This window comes from Acanthochromis polyacanthus, chromosome 13 (genome assembly GCF_021347895.1).
Source record: "Acanthochromis polyacanthus isolate Apoly-LR-REF ecotype Palm Island chromosome 13, KAUST_Apoly_ChrSc, whole genome shotgun sequence".
In the NCBI taxonomy this organism is placed as follows: domain Eukaryota; kingdom Metazoa; phylum Chordata; class Actinopteri; family Pomacentridae; genus Acanthochromis; species Acanthochromis polyacanthus.
In genome coordinates this window covers 30,010,036-30,033,294 of record NC_067125.1, presented here as the reverse complement: position 1 = coordinate 30,033,294, position 23,259 = coordinate 30,010,036, and the positions used below count along the sequence as shown (strand labels likewise).

Here is a 23,259-nt window from a genome sequence, read left to right as displayed (position 1 = left end):
TAACTAATCACTTGAATCGTCTAAATAACTCGAAACACCTGCAAGTGTTTCCTGAGCCTTGAAAAACACTCAGCTTGGTTCAGTAAACTAAACACAAGTATGGGGAAGACTGCTGATCTGACTGCTGTCCAGAGGACCATCATTGACACCCTCCATCAGGAGGGTAAGACACAAAAAGAAATTTCTCAAAGAGCAGGCTGTTCACAGAGTGCAGTTTCAAAGCACATTCACAAAAAGTCTGTTGGAAGGGAGAAATGTGGCAGGAAACGCTACACAACCAAGAGAGATGACCGCAGGCTTAACAGCATTGTGAAGAAGAGCCGCTTCCAGAATTTGGGGGAGCTTCAAAGACAGTGGACTGAAGCTGGAGTCCAGGTATCAAAAGCCACTGTTCACAGACGTGTCCGGGAAATGGGCTACAATAGCCGTATTCCCATGGTCAAGCCACTTCTGAACTCAAGACAACGGAAAAAGCGTCTGACTTGGGCTATGGAAAAGAAGCACTGGACAGTTGAAGAGTGGTCCAAAGTCCTCTTTTCAGACGAAAGCAAGTTTTGTATTTCATTTGGAAGTCAAGACGCCAGAGTCTGGAGAAAGGCTGGAGAGGAGCAAAATCCAAGTTGCTTGAAATCCAGTGTGAAGTTCCCACAGTCAGCGATGGTTTGGGGAGCCATGTCAGCTGCTGGTGTTGGTCCACTGTGTCTCATCAAGTCCAGAGTAAATGCAGCTGTGTACCAAGAGATTTTAGAGCACTACATGCTTCCTTCTGCTGAAAAGCTCTATGGAGATGATGATTTCATTTTCCAGCATGATCTGGCACCTGTCCACAGTGCCAAAACCACCAGTAACTGGTGTACTGACCATGGCATTACTGTCCTCGATTGGCCTGCCAATTCCCCTGACCTGAACCCCATTGAGAATTTGTGGGGTATTGTCAAGAAGAAGCTGAAAGACACCAGACTCAACAATGCAAATGAGCTAAAGGCCGCTATTGAAGCATCCTGGGCATCCATAACACCTCAGCAATGCCACAGGCTGATTGCCTCCATGCCACGCCGCATTGATGCAGTAATTCGTGCAAAAGGATTCCCAACCAAGTATTGAGTGCATTAATGGACATTTTCAAATGTTTGATTTTGTTTTGCTGTTATAATTTTGTTTTTTTACTTGGTCTGAGGAAATATTCTAATATTTTGAGATATGATTTTTGAGTTTTCTTAAGCTGTAAGCCATAATCAGCAATATTAAAATAATAAAAGGCTTGAAATATTTCAGTTGATTTGTAATGAATCCAGAATGTATGACATTTTTGTTTTTTTAATTGCATTTCAGAAAATAAAGAACTTTATCACAATATTCTAATTTTCAGAGACAGTCCTGTATGTGTGGAATGCAGCCACTGCATCAGCCACGCATCACCGGAAACAATGGCTAACACATGGAAAGCAAAGACCCAGAGTCAGCTGCTAGGAAGCTCACAATAAACTGACATCAGAGGGAGCAGAGCCAAGAATGGGAACAGCTGTCAGCGTGTAACTTTAGAACAGTACAGTCTGGGACCAGTGCTCCTGTAGTACCCTGAACATATACGTGTTGGTTGGTTTGTGTGCAGGATATTTTTTGGACAAACTCAAAAAAAGCCTTTTAAAAGAGGAGCTTGTCACTCATGACATAATTATTTCTGCTTAGACGCACCACATTTCAGTATTTCTAAAAATCTTTAAAAAATAAAATAAAAAAAGACCAAATGCAAATCAGAAATACAGAAATATAACATTATTTTTTTTAAACCTGTAAAATCTAACTAGAGTTTTGGCATCTGGATAATTACAATCAAAATGGGAGCAAATGTTTTTAGCCAAACAGTTACTGGTCTGGCTACTTAATAGAAGGAGGGATTAAGTCCTGTTATAACTTAGCGGTGGTCCAATAGTAAAACATGACACAGCATAAGATTCAGTGCTTACCATTTTCTTTCTATTTTCCGTTTGTTTATAAACTATTAAGTGCATGAAGTAGTGCAACCTTTTAGTCACTAGGGAGCAGCACTGTCCTCCAGTCAGAATAAACACAACAGGAGAGAGCAGAGAAGGGCAGACGTGAAAGTTGATCCACACCACTAGCTATGGAAAATGTTGCTGGTGGGCAGTCCTGCTAATGCTTTCGACCCTGACCTCTGCCATTCTCTAGCTAAGATTTGAAAGCACTGGCACAGCTACAGGGTCCAGAGAGAAGATGCCAAATGCTGTTCCAGCTGACCTGCATTGCAGGGCTCACCGGACACAGACACAAAGTCTCTGCAGACTTTGCAGGAAACAGTAAATAAGAGAAGCTTCCATGCCAAATAACTTGTGAGTGTCCACATCATGTGCAATGTTGTGTTCCTTGTCGGTGGGTTTTGTTCAAGATGTTTGTTTGTGGACTACAACCAAATCCAAATGTGGGTGAATTAGCACTAGAGCTGACATGTTAAGCAGTCACGCTTAACACCATCTCCCAGCAGTGAGGTAGAGGCTGGGTCAAACAGTGTTGTAAAAGGCACCCAGGAAATCCAGCTCCCGTCAAAGTCCCCTCCCACTGTCTCCCAACAGGGAAGCCATGTCTGGGCCAGGCTACTTGATACCACTACAGGATCTGCTTGAAGGTATGGAAAGAGAGCAGCTGGCAGCAGGGATCAGGAAGAAAGGCACGGCTACAGACAGAGGACATAGCTCCCTCTCTCTCAGCTCCAAACACATGCACTGTAAGAGATGCAGGGATTCTTCCTAGTTACCGATTGACCTACCGTACACTACAACATATCTTTTTCCACAGCCAGGGAGCTGATTTGGAAAAAATGTATGCTCAACACCAGTTCTGAAATATCTGGGAATTACAGTAACCTGCTTTTGGTTGCTTGACACGTAATCTTGCTTGATTTATCTCTAACACGGGCTTATTATGGATACAAGACTAAAGCGAATCCTTTGTATAATGAAGGCATTTAATTATTTGAGGCTTTGTGGGCTATATTCCACTTTATCAGAAACAGACAGAACACCATTGCTTTGCTTGCCCAGTCCCTCACCTCTTCCGCACCACAGGTTGGATTTAAACGCAGTTGCACAACACTGCTGAATTGCAGCAGAAAAATTGTGCTGCACTGCTGAACAAATAGCTATAACTCAAGGATATAAGCAGAAAGCAGTCTCTGCTCTGGTCAATGCACTTTATATAAGGCACCACAACACTGCCCCAAACATCTAACAAGGTAGTACAAGCAGCTATGGCAAGTTTGGGGGCTTGCACTGCATACCAAATAACATCTGCACTTGCTGGCCTTTAATATTCAAGTTCTCTGGTTTCCTCTGCAGAGTAGAACTAAATATGAGAAATTATCTTAGCAAAAAAAGATCTGTCAAACCCCACTTCAAAGTGGATGGTGGAAGGTGTTACAAGTGATCAAAACTAAAGCTAGAGAGGGAACACGCAGGTTGCTCTGGCAATTTATCAGAGTTTGACCTCACTGAGCTGTCCTTACTGCAGCAACCAATAGCTTTGATTATTAGTATTCATCAGGCAAATTTCACAAGTATCCTTTCACCTTAATTATTGCACTGCAATGACAAAGTGCAAGTCATGGCTGTTAGATAAAAATATGAACAGACAAGAGATAAAAGTGTAACTGCACAGACGCCAGTCTCAGTTCAGTCAGTGAAAGCCTTTTCACTCTGTTGGCTATTCATCAAAGCATACCATCATGTTCCAAAAATGCGTCCGCTAAACAGCCAGCTGATACAAAGACCAAGTCATGTGGGTAATAAGGGTGGTAAGAGCAAACCGTGGAAGTCTACAACAGCCCATCTCTCCCTGTTCAATGTCCCCGAGCATCATGCCAGGAATGTTATGCAGTTGTGTGGCAACTCCTGTGACTGCTGGCCAGCAAACGGGCCTGAGACAGTGCCTTGCTTTTAATCTAACAAAACATGACTTCCCCTGAGGTTGAACTCTTTCCATTTTGCCATTCCATGAGCTTCCCTTTACACATAACCTTGGGTCAAATTCAACTTGATACGGTTAGATCAACATGCTCAAATTGAGGAGCAACTGCCTCATTTTAGTTATTTTTTCTTTCCAGCCTTTTTCTAGTTGGAGCCCTTAAAGTAGTGACTTAATGAAAAACCAGCAAGTGTCTATAAAACTTATAAAACAGTTGTCATTCTAATCATAACAAGCTGCCATTGATCGCAGAAAGGCCGCAGTTTCACAGACTTTATAATAAATTACATCGCAATTCAATCGTGGTGGAGGCAGTTCACATTTCATGCTACCTTCCACACTAACAACCTGTTTTAATCTGAAATAGTTTAATTACAGTTAAATTACAGAGGCAAAGCATCAGCAAAACATCAAAAGTTATTTATTTCTTCATGAATATTTAATAGCATTCTCCGTGCACCGACGTTATTCCTTTTAAAAGCTCAAAAACAGCCCTGACCTGTGGATGAAATGAAGCAGTTTGAGTATCCTTTAAAGGAATAAGAGGACACGGTGCACGCTTTAAAGCACATTCTGAGCATTCCTTCTAGTATTAACAGGACCAAAATAGATAGATTTGTCTTGTAGCTTTCAATTATTCCAAGTGTGCTTTAAAACGCCTCATTTTAAAGCATTACATCACAAAGGCAGCAACGGCCTGATGGGCAGAAAGCACTATGTGGAACTACGAAATATTTTGTCATGAAGTTTGAGAAACTACAGAGTAGACATAAGCATTTAATGAACAGATTATTCAAATGCTTATTTAATAACAGCTAATCTGCAAGGGTTAGAGATCGCCTAAAAGATCTTGTTGGTGCAAATCTAATCTTAAAATCAAAATCTGTCTACAATTCAAGTACAACTACATCACGTGAGGCAGGTGTGACAAGGAGTAAGTCACCTCAGCTGACTCCTACAGCAGCTGAATGCCAAAATTCCCTGCGCTCCATACCTTTCACATAAGCTTAAGTACTTCCTCTTCTAGCAGGAAAGTCTGGTTATGATTGCTTGTACTGTATGTGCAATTTATGCTTTTGATCCATTTTTCAGTGATTACGGTGTGATCAGTGGTGTGTGCTGAGGGCATCTTAGGAACTAAATTGAGAACTAAGGTACCTCTTCACCACAACAGGCTAATACAGATTCTGTATTCCTGCATCCAAAGCTACTAACAATAATCAGCATTTTCTAACATATACCATTAATTTGAAAAGCATAACTGCATGTCTTGATCTTTTGCATATGCAGCCTCACATTAGGAGATAAATTTGCTGTCCTGTGGTTTCACGGTCATGTCTGGGAGATGTCCAACCCATGTCGGCCTTTGCATTTAACTGAGCTGGGATTTGTTAGTGAGATTAGTGGTCAAACAAATGAAAGCCACTCGTCTCATAAAAATGGCTTTGATCATCGCTGCTCAAAGCAAACCGTTCTGCTTTTATCCCAAGACTTCAGAAAGCTTTTAATAATTGGTCACCACCTCAAAACATATTAATACTTTTGTCTTATTTTTTTTGGGCTCTTTCAAGCTTGGTGGAGGGTTGCTACACAAGTCAAGTGGTTAAGATGATGTGACATAACTACAATGTCCACGGCTCAACGCCCAGCTGCGGGACCTTTACTGCATCTCATACATCCTTCTCTCTTCCCACAGTTCCTGTCTATCAAACAGAAACATATATAGATATAAAAAGCTGACTTTTAAACCATAAATTTCTGAGTAAAGCAGGGTCCCATGAGCTACACGTGATACATCTTGATGGGGAAGCTCTACAGAGTTGTCAAAATGGCTTAAATACCAACAAATTCACTGGTTAAAAATACAGTGGTCCCTCGCCATATCGTGGTTCATTTTTCATGGCCTTACTGTATTGTGGATTTTTAAATTGTATGTGGTATCATGGATTTTTGCTATATTGCTGGATTTTACAGAATATAGGTTTCTTGTATATATTCTTTTATTTTGCTGGAAAATAAGCATTTTCTAGCCTGAAAAATTTTTTTTTTTTAAACTAAAAATAAATCATTAAAACATATTGAAAGAATACTAAATTGAAATAAAATGCGTAGCTTATAGTGCTGGCCACTGATTGGCATCTGTCTCTTCTGTAACAGCATTCAGCATCTCGCCTTGTCTATTCTCACTGTGTAGTACATTCATCTCATCAGTACTGCACAGCTAATTCATTATATTCATTATTAAAGCTGTAGTACATTCACTGGTGAGTACTCAGAATTTTATACATTGCTAAAATTACATAGGTTGAGAGTGTAGAGAGTGTTTAAGAGCTTAGGAAGTGTTTATAAGAGTGTGGGAAAGGTTTGTAAGAGCATGGGGAGGTTTATAAAGCCTTAAAATGCATATAAATAATAAAACAAATAGGGTCACTACTTCGCAGATTTTCATTTAAAGCAGGGGGGTCTGGAAGCCTGCGACAGACGAGGGACCACTGCAATTGTAATTGGTCAAAGTCAGTTTATCTCTAGTGATTGGTCTAAAGGTCTTAAACTGTTTCATTATCCAACATTTTCCACTTCCCATTTTACAACAATCATTGTGTAAACTCATCATGCATCTCGACTTTCACAGGTTTGCTTCTACAATGAGTTATGACTCATTGTGTGTGAAAGCATATACCCTATTAAAACTATCAGCAGATTCTTCCTTCCTTTGAACCAACACTTTCTTTAGCTAAACACAAGAATTAGGACACATAATGGCTTGAAAGCTAAACCTTCAGGTCAAATAAACAATGGGGTTATTTCCCACAATGAAAGCTCTACAGTAAATGGGTGTTGGTTTGATTGTTATCCAGATATTATTTAAGGTCATTTGACCTACAGAATGTTGCAGTGTCAAATGGTAAAAGAAAATCTGTTTTCCTCCATTCAGGAAATGTTCAAAGTTAAACACTGAATAAAACCTTTTAGACATGCAATCCTTCAACAATGTGTCACGTGTCAGTTTCATGTCTGGATAAGCCTCTGCTCACGTTTCCGTAAAAGCGGCAACAGCAATATTAGTTCCAACCTTGTAACATTCCACATTACTTTCAACACAAGACAAGTCTCAACTGCCCGCTGTCACATTAACGGACAGGCATGTACAAATAACACACTTTAAGTTGCATTCAATGATTTGAGGAAGTCTTTTTCCAAGATTCAGCAACAATGTTGGTCCACAAACTTCACATAGAGCGTGAAAGACACCATTTTAATCCCAAAATACCTTTTGTGTTCACTTTGCTGAACAATTTCATATCCGCTACAAACTATAATATCATAAAGAAAACTTTACCACAATGAACACAATGAACAAGCCACATTAATAAAACTCACCAAAAATAAGTGTAATCCTGGTTTTCACAAAACACTAGCAGAAGCTTAAGTTCAATTTGCTGCTTGCAGAGTTTTTCCTCCGAGTTTATTAAACAAAAGCAGCATCAGACAGCAGCAGGATCCATCTGAGTGTCTCCAAAGAGAGAGAGTTTCCACACGTGGCACAGCGGAACAAAAGCGCCGGTAACATCATTAATTATTTATGATAAATCATCCCCAAAATGGAGACATGATCAGCCAGGAAATCATGATAAATGACACTGTGTACTTTACTTAAGCTCAGAGAGGTGAGCTGTCACACACAAAGTCAGAGTTTATAAGCTCCAGTTAAAACACTCGCTTCAAAGTCACCGTCTTCTGGTTGAGTCATGAGCTCCATCACAGCTGTCTGGATATTTTTACTTTACTGTTTGTAAAGTAGTAGTTAGATTGTCATGACACATGGACAGAGTTTTCAGGAAACCATATATAATGTAGGCTATTAGTTTGGTAAATTTGGAATTAGTTTAGATTTCGTCTTTTGTTTCTGAGTGTATTACTGTGTAATATATACCACTTGATTTATAGCCGAATCATGTGAATTCATGTCAATGGCCACTGTCACGTCTGTCACTGTGGTTGGTATGTCTGACTGAAAGTGTGAGCAACACTAATGTAAAAGTGGCCTACGTCTGAATGACAGAATATCGTCACTTTAAAAGATTGAAGGCAGCAATGCTATGGATCACGTGTCTGAAAAGTGCTTAAGTGAGTGAGCTACTGAAGTGAGGAATAGCACACAGCACATGGAAGCAGCACTGGCAATCCAGCACTGGCCGATGTTAATTTTAGGGCTGATGATTTATTCACTGTAAAGTTAGCTTTGAGTCGGTTTAAGGTAGTGTATGGGATCCATACGTTAGACAAAAAGGCTGTGACCATAAATGTACAACAAGTTTAAAAGACAAAAATAACTCTTCCACATATTATACTGTGTTTTGAGGAATATAAAATTAATGACACGAGTGCACAATGCAGTACTTATAAAGCTTAACATTGTTGTGTGGGTGGTTGGAAAAACCCTCACTTCTGTTGTAGGTCATGCAGACTCTGCTCAGCTCTTTGGAGGCCCTCCAGGTCTTTCATCATCTTCTTCATGTGGTCCTTAGAGTAGCGGTTCTGGATGTAGGCAAACCAGCAGCCACCCATGCCTATGACTATTGATACTACCAGCATGAAGTCCTTCAAGTGGTTGTGTCTATTCACTAACAGAAAAAAGAGAAGATCATTAGATTTGGCAGGATATTAAACATCACAATCATTAGATGATGCTATCGAAGAGGAATGCATTTCAGCCGAGCAGTATACATCATTGTCATACACAGGGTTCTCACCAGAATTTTTTACAGCGTAATGGCAGGCCGGGACGGCCCGACACTATGCGCATGCGCAATAGCCTCCATTAAATCTCGCGAGCGGCCATTCCAGATGTCAGCCAATGAGCGTCACGCAGATGCTCCAAATGCTCGTGATTTAGGTCATTATTCACCATACATGGCATCACGGAAACAACCGAGACATGTTAATTGTAACCCCGAGATTGGAAGCGACTCTTAATTTTAGACAGGAACGGGTCAATCGACAGGAAAGTACGGCTGAGGTGGGGAGACATAAATTAACCTAGATAGGCACCCAGTCGATAAAAACAAACGCACATGGCGTTATCTGTCAAAATAACTCTCTTTCATAGCGCCAACTTCCCCAATAAAGAAGTTTTCTCACATAAATATGGAAATATTACGGAAGCAAATGTGCTCAAAACACAATACCACAACTTGAAAGGCAGCGTAGCGGCCCTAATCACAGCGTAATCTTTTAAACTGACAGCGTAACGGCTCGTTACACTAAAATGCGCTGGCGAGAACCCTGATACACACAAAGCTGTCTAGCAATGAGCAAACTTCACAAGGATGTGGTGACGCTTCACCTAGTCAAACTGCAAGTGCTGCCGAGTGACACAAATAGAGTCAGTAGCACAAGTTCAGGTTGCGGTGAGAGAGGCCCGGTGCAAAAGACCACGATAAAGATAGCTTAACACAGCCTATTTCAGTCCAGTAACCAATGCTTATAATCATGCACAGAAAACCAAGCAAGGGCAACCATAACAATTTGGTGCACATGAGATGCTGTGAATCAAATCTGTGTAAGTACCACTAACTATGCTGTCACTGTAAGGTTTTCAAAGCTTTTAAAAGCTTTTAAAACCGACTATTCCATTTGTGTGAAGCCTTGGATTAGATTCAGATCACCTTTCAACCAAAGATTCAAAAGCTATTTTAAAATTAAATCAAAAGTTAAGTTTGGGTCTAACGAGATTTGTCACAGATGATTCTGAAGAACAGCCTGCATGCAGGAGCTGACACAGTCTGGGTTTAAGCCTTGCAAATTACATCATGAGGCAAGTTTTTGTTGCGAAACCTGCGATGGGATGGGCGGGAAAAGGATGTCAAAAAACAAGACTTCTACTTCCTGAAGTGAGACAAAGGGGAGTAAAATGAGAAGTCAGTGCTGGCTTGTTTTATTTAGATAAGATCAGGAGAGCATGTCACCTAGAAACATAGCTCTTTACAAACATGTTCCTGTTTCTGCTTTTGACAAATTTCCCCTGACATCACACCTGGAAGGCACATTTTTAAATCTGCAGCTTGTGCTGAATGACTTTTCAGAAGGGCTGTGTATACTCTTGTAGACTTACATAAAACACTCAGAACAAGCACACGTTCATCAGAGTCAAGGAACTAGGAATAGCTGTGCCTGTGATTGTTTACAATTAACAAACTGGTACTAAGAAACGTGTATTTCTACAGAGAAGCTGTAAATCACTGCTCTTCAGCCATTGTGAGTGACAAGTATACCCAGATCATTACCTCATAATGAAGAACGCAGCTCCACAAAATGAGGTCATATTATTTAACAGAAATGCATGGGTGCTAAATTTGTCTCAGGTCTGCATTGTGACTGTGCACAGATGCTTAAATGAAATACCCTGCAATAGATTAAAGTAATTTCCTGATGGTACTTTTCCGCTGGTCTATTAATCGCTCTTATAACACTATCAGTCTTGTCTGCATTTCCCATCACACTCATTGTACAATACATTCAATCATCTCTTTCAGGAATACCACCAAGAGAGCATCAAGTGACATTTAATTAGCCTCAGAACTCTACCCCACTGCTTGGGTTAATTATTACACAACTGATTTGCTTCAAACTATTGTGAAGTGTGTCTTAAAATGCTGCTGCTCCATACAGTCAGTCTGTCTGTCTGCCTGTTAGTGATTCCTCCTGACTTTGAGGGGCTGTCAAAGCCAGATAGCCCTTGCTAATGTCTTCCCTCGGGTGTGACTCCAACAAAACACATCCACAATGACACATGCCAGACACAGACCACTACACACTGCTCCCTGTGCAGTGCAGTTTCTTTATAATGCAAGTGTCTGATTTCTATGAAGGTTCATTAAGTTTTCTCTTTTTACCTTGGTATACCATTTTTTATAAACATTCCTTTTCTAAATATGCACTCTTCCACTGCACTATATTCCAGTCTTACTTATTATCTGTTAAAAATAGCACTATCACAACTTTATGTAAACCAAGCACTAGAAGTCTGGTGATTCAAAATGTCAGTAATCAGCAGGCACTAAGCTTTAAACAACAAACACTTTGTTTAAAAAAAAATCTGGCAGTCATTCTGGGAATATGTTCTCCAATATCAACAGGGATCACATTAAAAAAAAATTTATAAAAAAATCCACTTTACTGCCAGGTGGTATGACAACAGAGACACACCCGATTCATTGTGATGTTACAAACCCCAGAAGAGACAACAAAACTGAAAAAAATGAAGCACTACAATCTGTGAGAGCAGATTTGGAGCACTGATACTGGGGAAGCAGAGTAAAGCATAGAAAGAGTGGTGTGTTTATTTGTCTCAGTACGCAGAGGGGTGTGTCTGGAATACAGAGCAGCATGGTCCACTTTTTAGCTCACTTCCTCAATCCCTGAAACTGATACAGGTGATGCAAAATTTTCCTACAGACCAATAGTGAGCTGGCTCAGGTGAGTGGAAGAGCAAGTCAGAGTGGAAATAAATACAGCAGATAAAACATGATGACAAAATATCACAGCTAATGAAAAATGAAATTAGCAGATGACAGCATTCAGGATGATGGTAATGTTGGCAGGTGGTACAATCAAAGAGATTCAGTTATTGTTCCTCTGTTAAGGAGTTAGAAGAGCTATTGATTTCTGTTGTAATATGGGAGACTATGTCGCTGAGTTTGGCAACACAGAGTTGAGGGAAGCTCTGAGTTTTCAGTTACAGATTTACAATCAGTTCAAGGAATCAGACAGCGATTGGTGCCCATAGAACTACATCAACTAATGATAAAATCTCTACACTGTGGCTCTGTATTTGACTTCCTGCATAGGCTGCAGTTTTGACTTGCTTTAGTAGCTTTACTACAGGCTGAAATCTAAAAACGCACACTAAGCCTAGACGCTTTTTTAACTGCCATCATTATTACTGGACTGAACTGAAGTTATGCAATGGCTGTATATATAAACTTATCTGTTTGATCTGTATTTTCATTTTCACTTTCTGTCAACAATGTTTTGTTACTGACATTCTTCAACTGAATGAAAACATTCAAAAATATTTAAGGGATAATATACAAGTCTGCTAAATGAGAAATGACCAAACTACAGTGAATATAATCTGAGAGTGCTAACTTTTCATGTTCTTTCACCACAGCTGTGATTTTATACATACATGTGCATCGTCACACATTCATATTTCTATCACTAGTGGAATAAAATGAAGGCTCTTTCCTTCATTTACCCTTTGGTGAATCTTTTTATTACTGCTGCATGGATAATTCTATTTTCCATTTACTATGCATGTGCTTAACTCAAAGTAAATACAATTCAGACTTGGATTAACTGATCAACTGTTCTGGAACTGAAAACTTCACACTGTGTGGTGTTGATTAAAAGTACAACATTTTCACAAGGAAGTGGACCACTATCTTTAAACAACAGAGGTAAGAGAAAAATATGGGACTAGCTTTGTCCATGTAAGTATTTCAATGTGAAGAAAAAGTGAACGGAGAATTTGGAACAAATTATTGATTGATGAGAGTATAAATCAAAGGCGCAAAAGAAAACAAAACAAAAGGGAATTATGTTACATACTTAAGGGTGCTCCAAACAGTACAGTGTCCAAAGATTTGAGCTGCAACTTTTGCACATGGCTGCGATCCAAAATCTTCAGAATAGAGAGTGTCAGAGTGGTGTTCTTTACAGCAAGCCTGAGAGAGAACAGACACATTAATTTTGCAGGAAGTAGGAAGAAAGAGGTAAGAGTTTAATCCATTCTGAATACTGCAATGTGTCCCCTGAGCAAATCCTCTAAATTCAACACATTATTCTCAAAACATCAATTGCCATCAGTTACACAAATGTGATCCTTTTAACTGAAAGCAAATAAATACATTTTTAAAAAAACATTAAATAAAACTGACCTTGGATAATAAAAGCATGGAAAATACTGACTTTGATTAAAAGGGAAATGTAAACAATGTCTAATTGACTGCACCAAAGCATAGCATCAACTTACTTATTTATGTTGGCATTTTTCCAACAACAGCATTATTGCTGTCACGAGTTTTAACTTTCAGAGTACAAAAAAATCTTACGAGACACAAACAAACCACAACTTATTTGTCGCCATATGCGATCTTTGTCATAAAGTTAGTGCTTCTTGAAAACTTGACAGTCATAAGGTCCCTTACCTTGGCATAGCACTTCCGTTGAAACTCATCTTGCGAAATGCATCCACATATTGTGGCAGTTCCACATATGTGATGAGCCATTCCACCACCTCATCCACTGTCCAATTATACACTGAGGGCAAATACAGAAAAAAAAAACAAAGCATATAGTCAAGCTACAGAATTCAATACTGGTGAAGCTACATTGCAACAACATGAACATACAGTGTAATAAGAAAATAGCAGCAATAAGCTTCATTGTGACTCTTAGCTACCGAGTGGGTTTTGAAGAGAAACTCACTATGGCCAGTATCTTTAACAGTGTTTGAATGTGTTTACATCTACTCTGTATATTACATGTAGATCTGTAGTTTTCTCGCCACTAATTTTAGAAGAGTGCAGCAAAACAGTGACCCCAAACAATCAGTATAGGTAAATAAAAGTTTTCTTGTGACTACGCAGTCAGTCAACCAACCTCAGCCCCACTGATTCATGTGTTTCACATAAAATAAACTGAATGCAAAAAGTCCCTGAAACCAGCAATAATTTAAGATTGTCTCGACACATATCTGCAAACCATCAGCAGAGTAGAAACCAAGCATAGTCTGATGTCCACCTCAAACAGTCAGTTATTCCAAAAAATCTGCAACTACATATAAACTGTTATACTAATACTTTATCAAAGCTTGATATAATCTGAACTAATACTCTGTATCCCCTAACGTTCCCTTTTAATCCACATTATTCCTGTGAAATGTTAACACTTTTAAATTAAAGCTGAAAGTTAGCAGTACCGTCATTGGCATTGCTGGATTGTAAACCCAACGTACAAAGCCAAAACAATGTGTCACTATCAGAAAACATTTATCTGCACTGTGTATATAGCTTGACTCAAGACATATTATAAGACAGTGTGCATCCACATCCAGAGTGATCTATGAGGTGTTCTATAGCATAACATACACTGGGATCTCATAGTAATAATTGGGGAAGGCAAATCTGCTTCCCAGATCCTGGCAGAGAGTCAAAAGTGTGGGTTGACTGTGTTACAGTGTTGCTCTCTTGAACAAAAACCCAGTTTCTTGGCTCAAACCCTCCAGAGCCTTGTCAAGAAACTGCAATGCAGGGTTAGTCAGTACTATGAGCAAAAAAGAGGGGTAAAAGCAGCCAGAGGAAAGGGTGTGAAAAGGCATGAGTGCCAGATACAGCACAGCTCAACAGTGAACAGAGCTCTCAGTGAGTGCGTGATAGCCAAGCCAAACAGATAGGCAGAAGGAAGTGAGAGTGTAGATGTGAATTTTGCGCTGACAGTTTCAATGACGTCCACTCTGCCACTGGCTGGAGCTGATAAGTAGACAGCACTTTGTTTGACAAACCATCTGATCAACTGTCTTGCTCCTTTGTTAAGTGAGTTACGAGGTTAAGCAGGGCTAATACGTGACCCACACTTTCAGAGGGAAACACATTAACTCTAATTTAGTGGCTATTAACAACACTGCCTTCCTGCCAAACTGCTTTTCGAAGTCACAAGGAGTGCTGCATTAAAAACAACAATAATCCATATTGGTGGATTGTATCAGTGAGCAGCAGAGTGTCTAAAACAAGTTCACAGTCTACAGCCCAGATTTAATCTAAAAGAAAGGCCTGTTTGTGCAGTCAATGTTGGCCTTCAGAGGAAATGGGAGGATTCAAAGCAGTACCTTCAGAGCCCTTCCATGCGTTCCACAAGTCCTCCACACTGATGAACTGATCGTCCCCGTGGAAGCTGTTATGCTTGGCCTTGGGGTCATGGTAGTTTAGATCTTCTCTTAGGAACTGCAGAATGATAAAGAACATTTATACGGTTATCTCAACCTTGTACAAGGGTTACACCACAAATCTAGCTACAGTGCTGCAAACTATCTTTTGTTAGATAGCTTCATTTCTGCAACTGTTAGACAGAATTTCACTTAAAGAAGCTTTGCCTGACCAACGCAGAAGTTGCCTGCACCACGAAGTGACTTTTCTTGTTTCCAAAACTAAATTTTGTAATTTATTAGCAAATTTTACAAAGACCACTTTACACTAATTTCTCCTTTAACTTGCCATCCTCCTATATACAGTATATTAATGTTAAACAACTCAACAAGTCTGACTGAGCTGGGGTAAACTGAATGGAAAGTATAAAGAGCTAAAGGACCAAGACCACATTTTTGAGCGGTGTTGGGTTTGGATTTATTGGTAGCCCTGTGACCCGCTTCACTCCCGTGGTCTTTACGACCCTCATAAAAGAACAAAATGCAGTCCTTGTGGCTCAAGTGCGTATTTGCTTCATCCACTTTGGAAGTAACATGAAGTAAACATCCCAACCACACTTGACCTCAACATTTTCCACTCACTATTTAATGGTCTGGAACACCACAGAACTTCCTCCTCACTCGTGTTAGTAGTTATTCTACATTACATCACATGTACTAATCACAAACAGCTAAAAGTCAGACTGCGACAGTATTAAAAACCCACAAAGCTGAAAATGGGATGGGTTTTATGAACCTCAGCGCACTAATTGTCAAGCATCACATTTAAGAATCCAACCAATTACAAAATCATCATTAAAAAAAGAAATTAGTAACTTACTGACATTAAACCTTACACTCAAATTGCCATGTACCATCACAAGGAACCTTTCTTCTACCTTCTTTAACTACACTTTTACACTGCAGCCACAACCGATTTAACAAGCTACAGCTAATCAGTTGGTGGACATGGCAGTTATATTTGAAAACACTTTTTGCAGATATGAGAATACTGTAGGTATCTCACTGATATGAATTGGTTATATCCAGCTACAGATTGAATACAAGTGACTGCAGAGTAATATTGTTTTTAGACTTCAAAGTATAGGCTGATTCTAGGTTGATTTAAATCACCATATCATGTGTTGTACAGGTTTACTTCAGAGGAAAGATTTTGGCATTTGATCAGCAAAAGACATGAGATTTCATCAAATACATTGCTAAGGGTAATAGAAACAAACTAAATACTTTTTAAAATAGGTTTTAAAATGAGAATTCTGCATAATGTACATAAGATTCTGTGGTGCACAGTAAAATGAGCCAAAAATTGACGCTACTGTGGATTCCTCTCTCGCCCCCACTAGAATGGTGGTTGTCACCTGCTGGCAAATGGAACCACACGACTGATTGCCCACTATATTGTAGGCTAACTCGCTCACCAGGTTTTTAAAAACGAACCCCACGTAACATCTAGCACTCCCACAAAAGCAGAGTCATGCAACACGGGTGAAAGACAGTAAGAAGTCATGATGCCTTTCTTTCTTGATAGATTTGTGTGGGAGGACTTCACTACAGTGTAGAGAGAATGTCTGTGCTGAAGGTGAAACATTATTTCTCCTGAAAAATATACGCACTGGGAAATCAACGGGACCTGAATAATGTGACAGAGGCCTGAAGCTTATTCTTAAAATCCAGAAGCACACTTTGATCTCGGTCATTAAGAAATCACCTCCTCCTTAATGTAACCACTGTTTGATAACAGGAAACAGGAGCATGGTATTCAAGTACACTTATTCTTCTAGAGCTTTCCATTTCTAAGCTCATAACCACTACAGATATGAGTGCCCACTGCACTACATTTGATTCTTTGCCTTAGGGGTATTCGCGTGCCAAGAGTCTCTTTAAAAGCAGAGACAGCTGCTGTGATGGTGCTGCCTGCTTTGGTGTAGCCTCAACCACATGCCAGAGACTGACCAAACTGAAACAGTTCTCCAGAGGAAGCTTCACAAAGGCCACAAAATGTAGTTTAGACTAAAGCTCAGTACTGAGCGAAACAACTAGCAGCAGTGTCTTCAAAGAACCAATGATGTCTGAGAAACAACAGACTCAACTTCTGATGAATCTTACACTATGGTCACACAAGCAGCAAGTGTTTATATTTTTCTTTCATTATACTTTAATGTATTAAAGAAATAAACACTGTTCTTCATACGTTGCAAATCAATCAGTGTCTACATGCATGTCAGGTATGAGCAGATTTCATGTGAATTATGTTAATTATTGGACAAAACCTTCAGCACAAACAGGACTGGAACAGGAAAGATCCTCAATTTACTCAGGGTAAGTTAAGGACATTACAGGGCTATCATTAACCAAGCACCTAAGCAGCAAATCCTGTGACTAGTCAGATAACAGGGGATTACAATAATGATATGTGTAAGCCTCTTCAGACTGTATGAATCCCACCTCTGCGACTGTACAATCCAGAACACCCCACTGCACCAGAGCATCGGTTCTCAGTAATGATTATTTTTCAGGCTCGTACTTACGCCGTCTGTCTCTGCCACGTCTACATTGCCGTTTGCGTCATCATCCATCTGCTTATGGATACTCCGGATAGCCTCAAAGCTGAGAACGGCGTTGTCATCCTTGCATAGTGGGACATCGATGCGACAAAAATCTGGTGGTGAAGCAGTTACACATAATTACATTTTTAAAAAATAACTTCTTTGTAAAAATTATTCATAATTATGTACAACTAAACACAGTCAATTAATATAAAATCCTGGTTTGATTTAATTTGTCTTTATTTATCAAAAATGTGAAAATCTTTAAAGTCTTGAACATTTTCTGTAGATTGTTTTGGTTTTGCTCCTCCGTTGACAATCTGAGGTTCATGACTTTTAATCCTTTGTGCGTTTAACACAAGTTTTCTCAAAGTTCTGTTGAACTGCCCTCACTGAACTGCTCTCTCTTGTAAAGATAACTGAACAGCAAAATTCTTGGTTGTATAGAAAGCCTTGTTTACATAAGGCCTTTCACTCAATGTTGGTATGTTACCAAGAAGCCAGACACTGACTGTATCTGTCAGAGTTATGCGTAGATCAACGACTGTCTGATGTACTGAACAGACCAAAAACAGGCCTCGTCTGAAGGTGAGTCAGCCTTTGGTAATTATGGGCTCAGTTTGGATATTGCAATTCTGACAAATGTAAAAAAAAAAACAACAACTTGGTTTTGGTAGTTAAAAGGCTTCGGTAATGAATAAGAAAATATACAATTTCTGCATGTAGGGCTACACAATTAATTATAGATTAGTGAGAAATGTACGCCTTTTTATGCTGCATCTGTGTGCTCACTGTGCTCTCTCTCCCTTCCTGAGGGATTACAAATCCTCTGCCATAGATCTGAGATAATACTGCCACTCCCATTACAAGGGAAAACATTTTTTTTGCAGGACTCTGAAGCTGTGTCAAATACCCTCACAAGTTCCCTGCAAAAACCAGGGTTTAGGTGCATATGGATAAAATTACTCGTGTAAATTTTAAGTTTAAATCCAAAGATGCATGTTCATATTTACAAGAAGCAAACGTCAAGTATGCTGTCTTTTCACTGTGACACATTTCCCTGCATTAAACCACAAAGGAGGAAGGTGAGGCTCAGGATTGGCCTTTCCCGCCAACATGAAATAGTAGCTTAGACTTCCAAATCCTGTCTACGTTTATTCTTTTACCAACAACATGCTCCTGCAGAAACATGTGTAAAGAACTATAACAAAAAAATCCTAACACTACAGTTCTACTAAACTAAATCCCTTGTTCTAGCGTATTATGATTTGCGAGACAGTGGCTGCTTTTTGATTTATGACCTAAGTAGAATAAATTCCCAGACATGTTTGTGTTGCCTGCATCATCCTTGCAACAATATAGTGTAGCAGTGTGCAAAATTAACCTCACTTCCCTTTCATTAATGTTCGAGTTCAGGTTCACACATCTCAACTGATGCTGCTGCTTCATTAGTTACCGTCACCCACATATTTGTGCATAATAAACTGCAGGCAGTTGGTTTGCATTGTGCTGGAATTTACAGCGTAATGCCCCCTCCCACTGATCAGCTCATCATACCAGTTAATGCGCTCTCTATTCCCAGAACTCAGTGTTCAGACAAGTAGGCTAAGCAGTGAGTTAACAAGACAAAAAAAAAGTAAAACACGTCATAGGTTAGAGTCTGAAACTGTTTCTGTGTCCCTGAACTCTTGTTTTTGCACACATTTTGTGTTTGGTCCTGTGCCTTACCTTCTATATTAAACTGCTAACGCAGAACTTAGAAGGCTGAATGCACACTGTGAACTTCTGTGTAGTAAAAAGTTAATTTTTGAGCTGCAGCGTGTGAGCTTGCAGCTTTACCAAACCTGCAAAGCCACATACCACAGAGGCAATTGCTCCATGCAACATTCACACGCTCCATGTTAAACAAAGAATGACAGTTGCCTGTGTGAAAACTCTACCACCTGCAACTCGCTCACACTCTCAACCTGGCCCTCTTTCTCATTTGGCTTGCAAACCTCCGGAGACACAAGATAAGATATTTACATACCAGTCAGCCTGCCTTTTTTAAGAGCTCAAGTTACGTAAGCCATTCTGTGTGCCTGCATGCAGATGTAGAATACGCTCTAAAACTTTGCCACCTCATAACTGCAGCGGTTACTATCTCCCATCACCATTTCGAATAACTGTCAAGCTAAGAAAATCTCAGTCACATCAACTACAACAACAAAAATCTTTTGCACATCGTTGCCTATTCAGAGTGTTAGGAGTAAAATGTTGAAAGCACGTTTTTAATAATCTGTGTGAGCAATTTGGACAATATATTGCCAGTTCCTGTTTAACCACACCATTCAGCAACACAAACAAAAGAGTGCAGTAAAACATGTTGGAAACACCGGGTCAATGTCCAGCTGTTCAGGCACACTATACAAAACTGACCAAACTGCTAAATAAGTGCACTTTTAAAACCCTGAGTCACAGTCTTTCATAACTGGCTCATACTTGACAGATGCAACAATTATTGCCAGTCATACAAAATCACTTCATGGATTGAGAAGCAATTATCACAGTGTTTAGAAGGTCACATTTATAAAGAATTCATCTTTAGAAAAGGAGCTTTTTCAGCTCACACAATGTTTGTACTTCAAAACAAAGTTTTCAAATTAAAAACAAAAGAAAAAAAACTATGATGTGCAATGCACTGCAGTAAGTCACTGCAGGAGTTTGCTGTAATGAGACATCCATACAGATAAGAATTTTTGAAGCACAACTCAGGACACAAGTGCCTCCATAATGGTTTTATAAATATGTAGTGCAAATATTGTGCAGCAAGCTGGAACAGCATTTATTTAAAATATTTATTTTAACTTGTGATTTATTGAAAATAGTTCAACATGTTAAGTGTTACTACAAGACATAGTGACTACTTAAATTAATGGTTACTCGGTCAACTACACATTAAATCAATTAGCTCCTGTCTGACTCGCTGGCTTGATTTAAGCTGGATAACAGGCTTAATGGCAAATGCCAGCTAGACTATTCTCAGCATGGCTACATTTAGTGTCTGCACAATCACAAAGAAGTGGCATGAACAGTAATACTCCAACTGCCGATCTATAGTGTGTGTCAGCTTAGCTTATGGTTAGGATAAAATTAGACTTTTGCAGTGGGACGACTAAATATTGCCATGATCGATCACTCACCTGATAGCCCATTTTCAACAATCTGACTGTCTGGTTGGGGCGAACTTTGTTTTTCAGTCCAACTTTCTCCAAAGAGACATAAACAAAATATCCACAAAGTCATCAAATTGTGGAGCTCCATGACTGGTGTATGCTGGAAAGAAGACAGAGACAGAATCCCTTGATAATTGTGATAAATTGCAGCAAATAACATATTTAGTATTTCTGTTTAACAACTCATCGCCACTCATTCTTGAACCAATTTGTATCTTAGAACAGACATGACAGCTTTTCCAAGAAAACTGCATAAACCGGCTAAGAGTTCACCAAGAAATACGGTTAGTGATACAAGCATCACTTCTCATGTGTGATTCTTCTTCCTGAATGAACCAGCGTACTCTGAGGTTAGCTTGCTAATACCTGGCATAAGCTAAAGAAGCATTTAAACCCTTAACTTTGTCGGTTTAGCTGCGCTTTGGGAGTCTTTACTGAAATCACACGTCAAGTCAGGTAGAAAAATAATAAGATTATGCTAAGCACTAACAGCTTGGTTCGCTTGCATCTCGTAGTTGGGTGTCTGACAAGCCCTGGGAAGCTAGCTAGCTAAACACCTCAGCTAACTTGGAATTTACTCTCAAAAAAAGGAAGATAATAGAGAATGCTATTTAAAAAACAGTAACACTAACGCTTCTGTATTGTATAGGTCGTTTAATACGGTGTCGACTTGCTGCATTTTTCTACGAACGTACATTAGCCACCGTTGACGTTTAGCTAACCACAAGACTATGACCGTTAAAGCAGATCTGTAGTTTCAGCTACGTTACACTGTCATGTTACTACAGGGTAATTCAGCGTTGTGTAACAAATATATAAAGTTACCTGTCATGTACTAGAGCCGGCGGACGTCTACTTTTCAACTCTGGGTTAACATTGCAGCAGACTGCCTGGTCCCTCGGACTCGTCTTACGGTGAACTCCACCTCCTGTGTGAGGGCTCCGTCTTCCCTCGACCGAGAACCCAAAAAGCCGCAGAATGTGGACACACTGCGAGCTGGTCTTCCTCTACAGCGCAGAGTCACTGTGCAACGTCGGAAAATGTCGCCGCCTCACGGCCGGAGTCTATACTGCAAGTTACAACAAATAGCTATAGTGAGCCACTTAGTGGTAAGCTTAAGGCATTGCAATATCCTGCAACTATGGCACAGGACTGTTTTCGACCTTTACTCTCAAGTAAGCAGTGAATATTCCTACAACACTGGCTAACATTACCTACAAGTTCTATAAATGTTTAAAAATATTTTAAGAATATTAATATTTATTTTATTAATGTTCCTGACCTGAGACATAATGTTTTAACTGGAATATTCAGAACATGTTTGGAGGATGCTGTCAAACTACATTATAACAAAGGAAAAGGATTCTCAACATTCAAAAAATGTTTTCCAAATAGCATTAGAGTCTCAGATGACAGAATGTTTTTTCTAGAAAACGGTCCTGCAATGTGGCATGACATTGTAAATAAAGCTACATTTTAAGGTGAAATTTTATGGTCATCGGTTCAAGGAGCATCTATGTGCTGGTCGCACTGTTTGATCATTGTCCTTTAAGTCCACATGTGACTCGTGTGGATAAATCTGTGGATTAACTGTGTGGTTGAGAATTTGTCACCAGCTGAGCAACTTAAAAACCTTTAGTCCACCATTGGCTAAATTTAACCCTTCAGGTCATGTTCGCATTTTGGGAGTAAACAAAAGATCAAAAGCTGCTGTGCCAATGAGTTCTAGCAATTTTTCTGTACCTTTCATGTTTTTATTGAAAGGGATATGTTTTACCTGAAATATCTTCACCAGTGGACAATAACAGGCCTCTTTAGAGACATTTTAACATGTAAGTAGCCTAAAGCAGAAGTGTAAATGATAAAATGAATAATGACTGAATTCACCGTCATACACACATATTTCAAATTGAACTAAACATTACAGAGCCATTGTTGCTATTTTTAATGACACCTGTGCTTTTCCTATTACAATAAGTTAAAATGTCTGCTCAGAAAAAGGTTTGAATTAAATAAAATGTAAACAGCTCTTATTGAATGATGGTATAAACACAACCTATCAACCTATAATTTAACACAGCTCTGACACAAATTGCAATACTGCATGTTCAGGTCTCTTTTTAGTGAAATTCATATACATGTGGTGTTTTGCATGCTAGAAGACACATTATGAGTGAAAGCAGGGACTTCAATTATCTACACATTTGAAAGGAAGCAATGACACAGGTTTTGGGGCTAGAAAGGATTATTTTACTACATTTTACTCTGATACACAGAGTTGAGTTTTTAGGGATTATTCTCAATAGCCGGCTCAATGATCAGCCACAGACTTTATAAACTAAAGACCACCTTTTATTTTTTAAGGTTCTATGTGACATAAATTTGTATTCAAAGCAATTAACTGTTTCATTGTTAAGCCTTACTTGTGATTTTGTATATATTTCCCATGTAGTGATGTTAATTTACAGTGGAAACAGTCCTTGATAATGTCATAATATTGATCTTAGCCACGTGTGACTTTACAGTTGTGTCT

General features: G+C 39.3%; 1 protein-coding gene across 3 annotated transcripts in view; it reads right to left on the bottom strand.

Annotated features, from left to right (window-relative positions):
• stim1a (stromal interaction molecule 1a) overlaps positions 1 to 21,743 on the bottom strand; it is a 30,490-nt gene extending 8,747 nt beyond the window's left edge. Inside the window, exons 1-7 of one of the 3 annotated variants that reach the window (XM_022219106.2) lie at positions 21,552 to 21,743; positions 20,694 to 20,826; positions 17,494 to 17,624; positions 14,870 to 14,984; positions 13,191 to 13,302; positions 12,592 to 12,707; positions 8,426 to 8,603 (exon numbers count right to left, since the gene is read on the bottom strand). In XM_022219106.2, the coding sequence (XP_022074798.1) occupies positions 8,426 to 8,603; positions 12,592 to 12,707; positions 13,191 to 13,302; positions 14,870 to 14,984; positions 17,494 to 17,624; positions 20,694 to 20,814 (773 nt within the window). In that variant the 5' untranslated portion in view covers positions 20,815 to 20,826; positions 21,552 to 21,743. The remainder of the gene's footprint in view (positions 1 to 8,425; positions 8,604 to 12,591; positions 12,708 to 13,190; positions 13,303 to 14,869; positions 14,985 to 17,493; positions 17,625 to 20,693; positions 20,827 to 21,551) is intronic. The other 2 variants (XM_022219108.2, XM_022219109.2) reach the window with 2 other exon arrangements.
• Between the last annotated feature and the right edge of the window lie 1,516 nt (positions 21,744 to 23,259).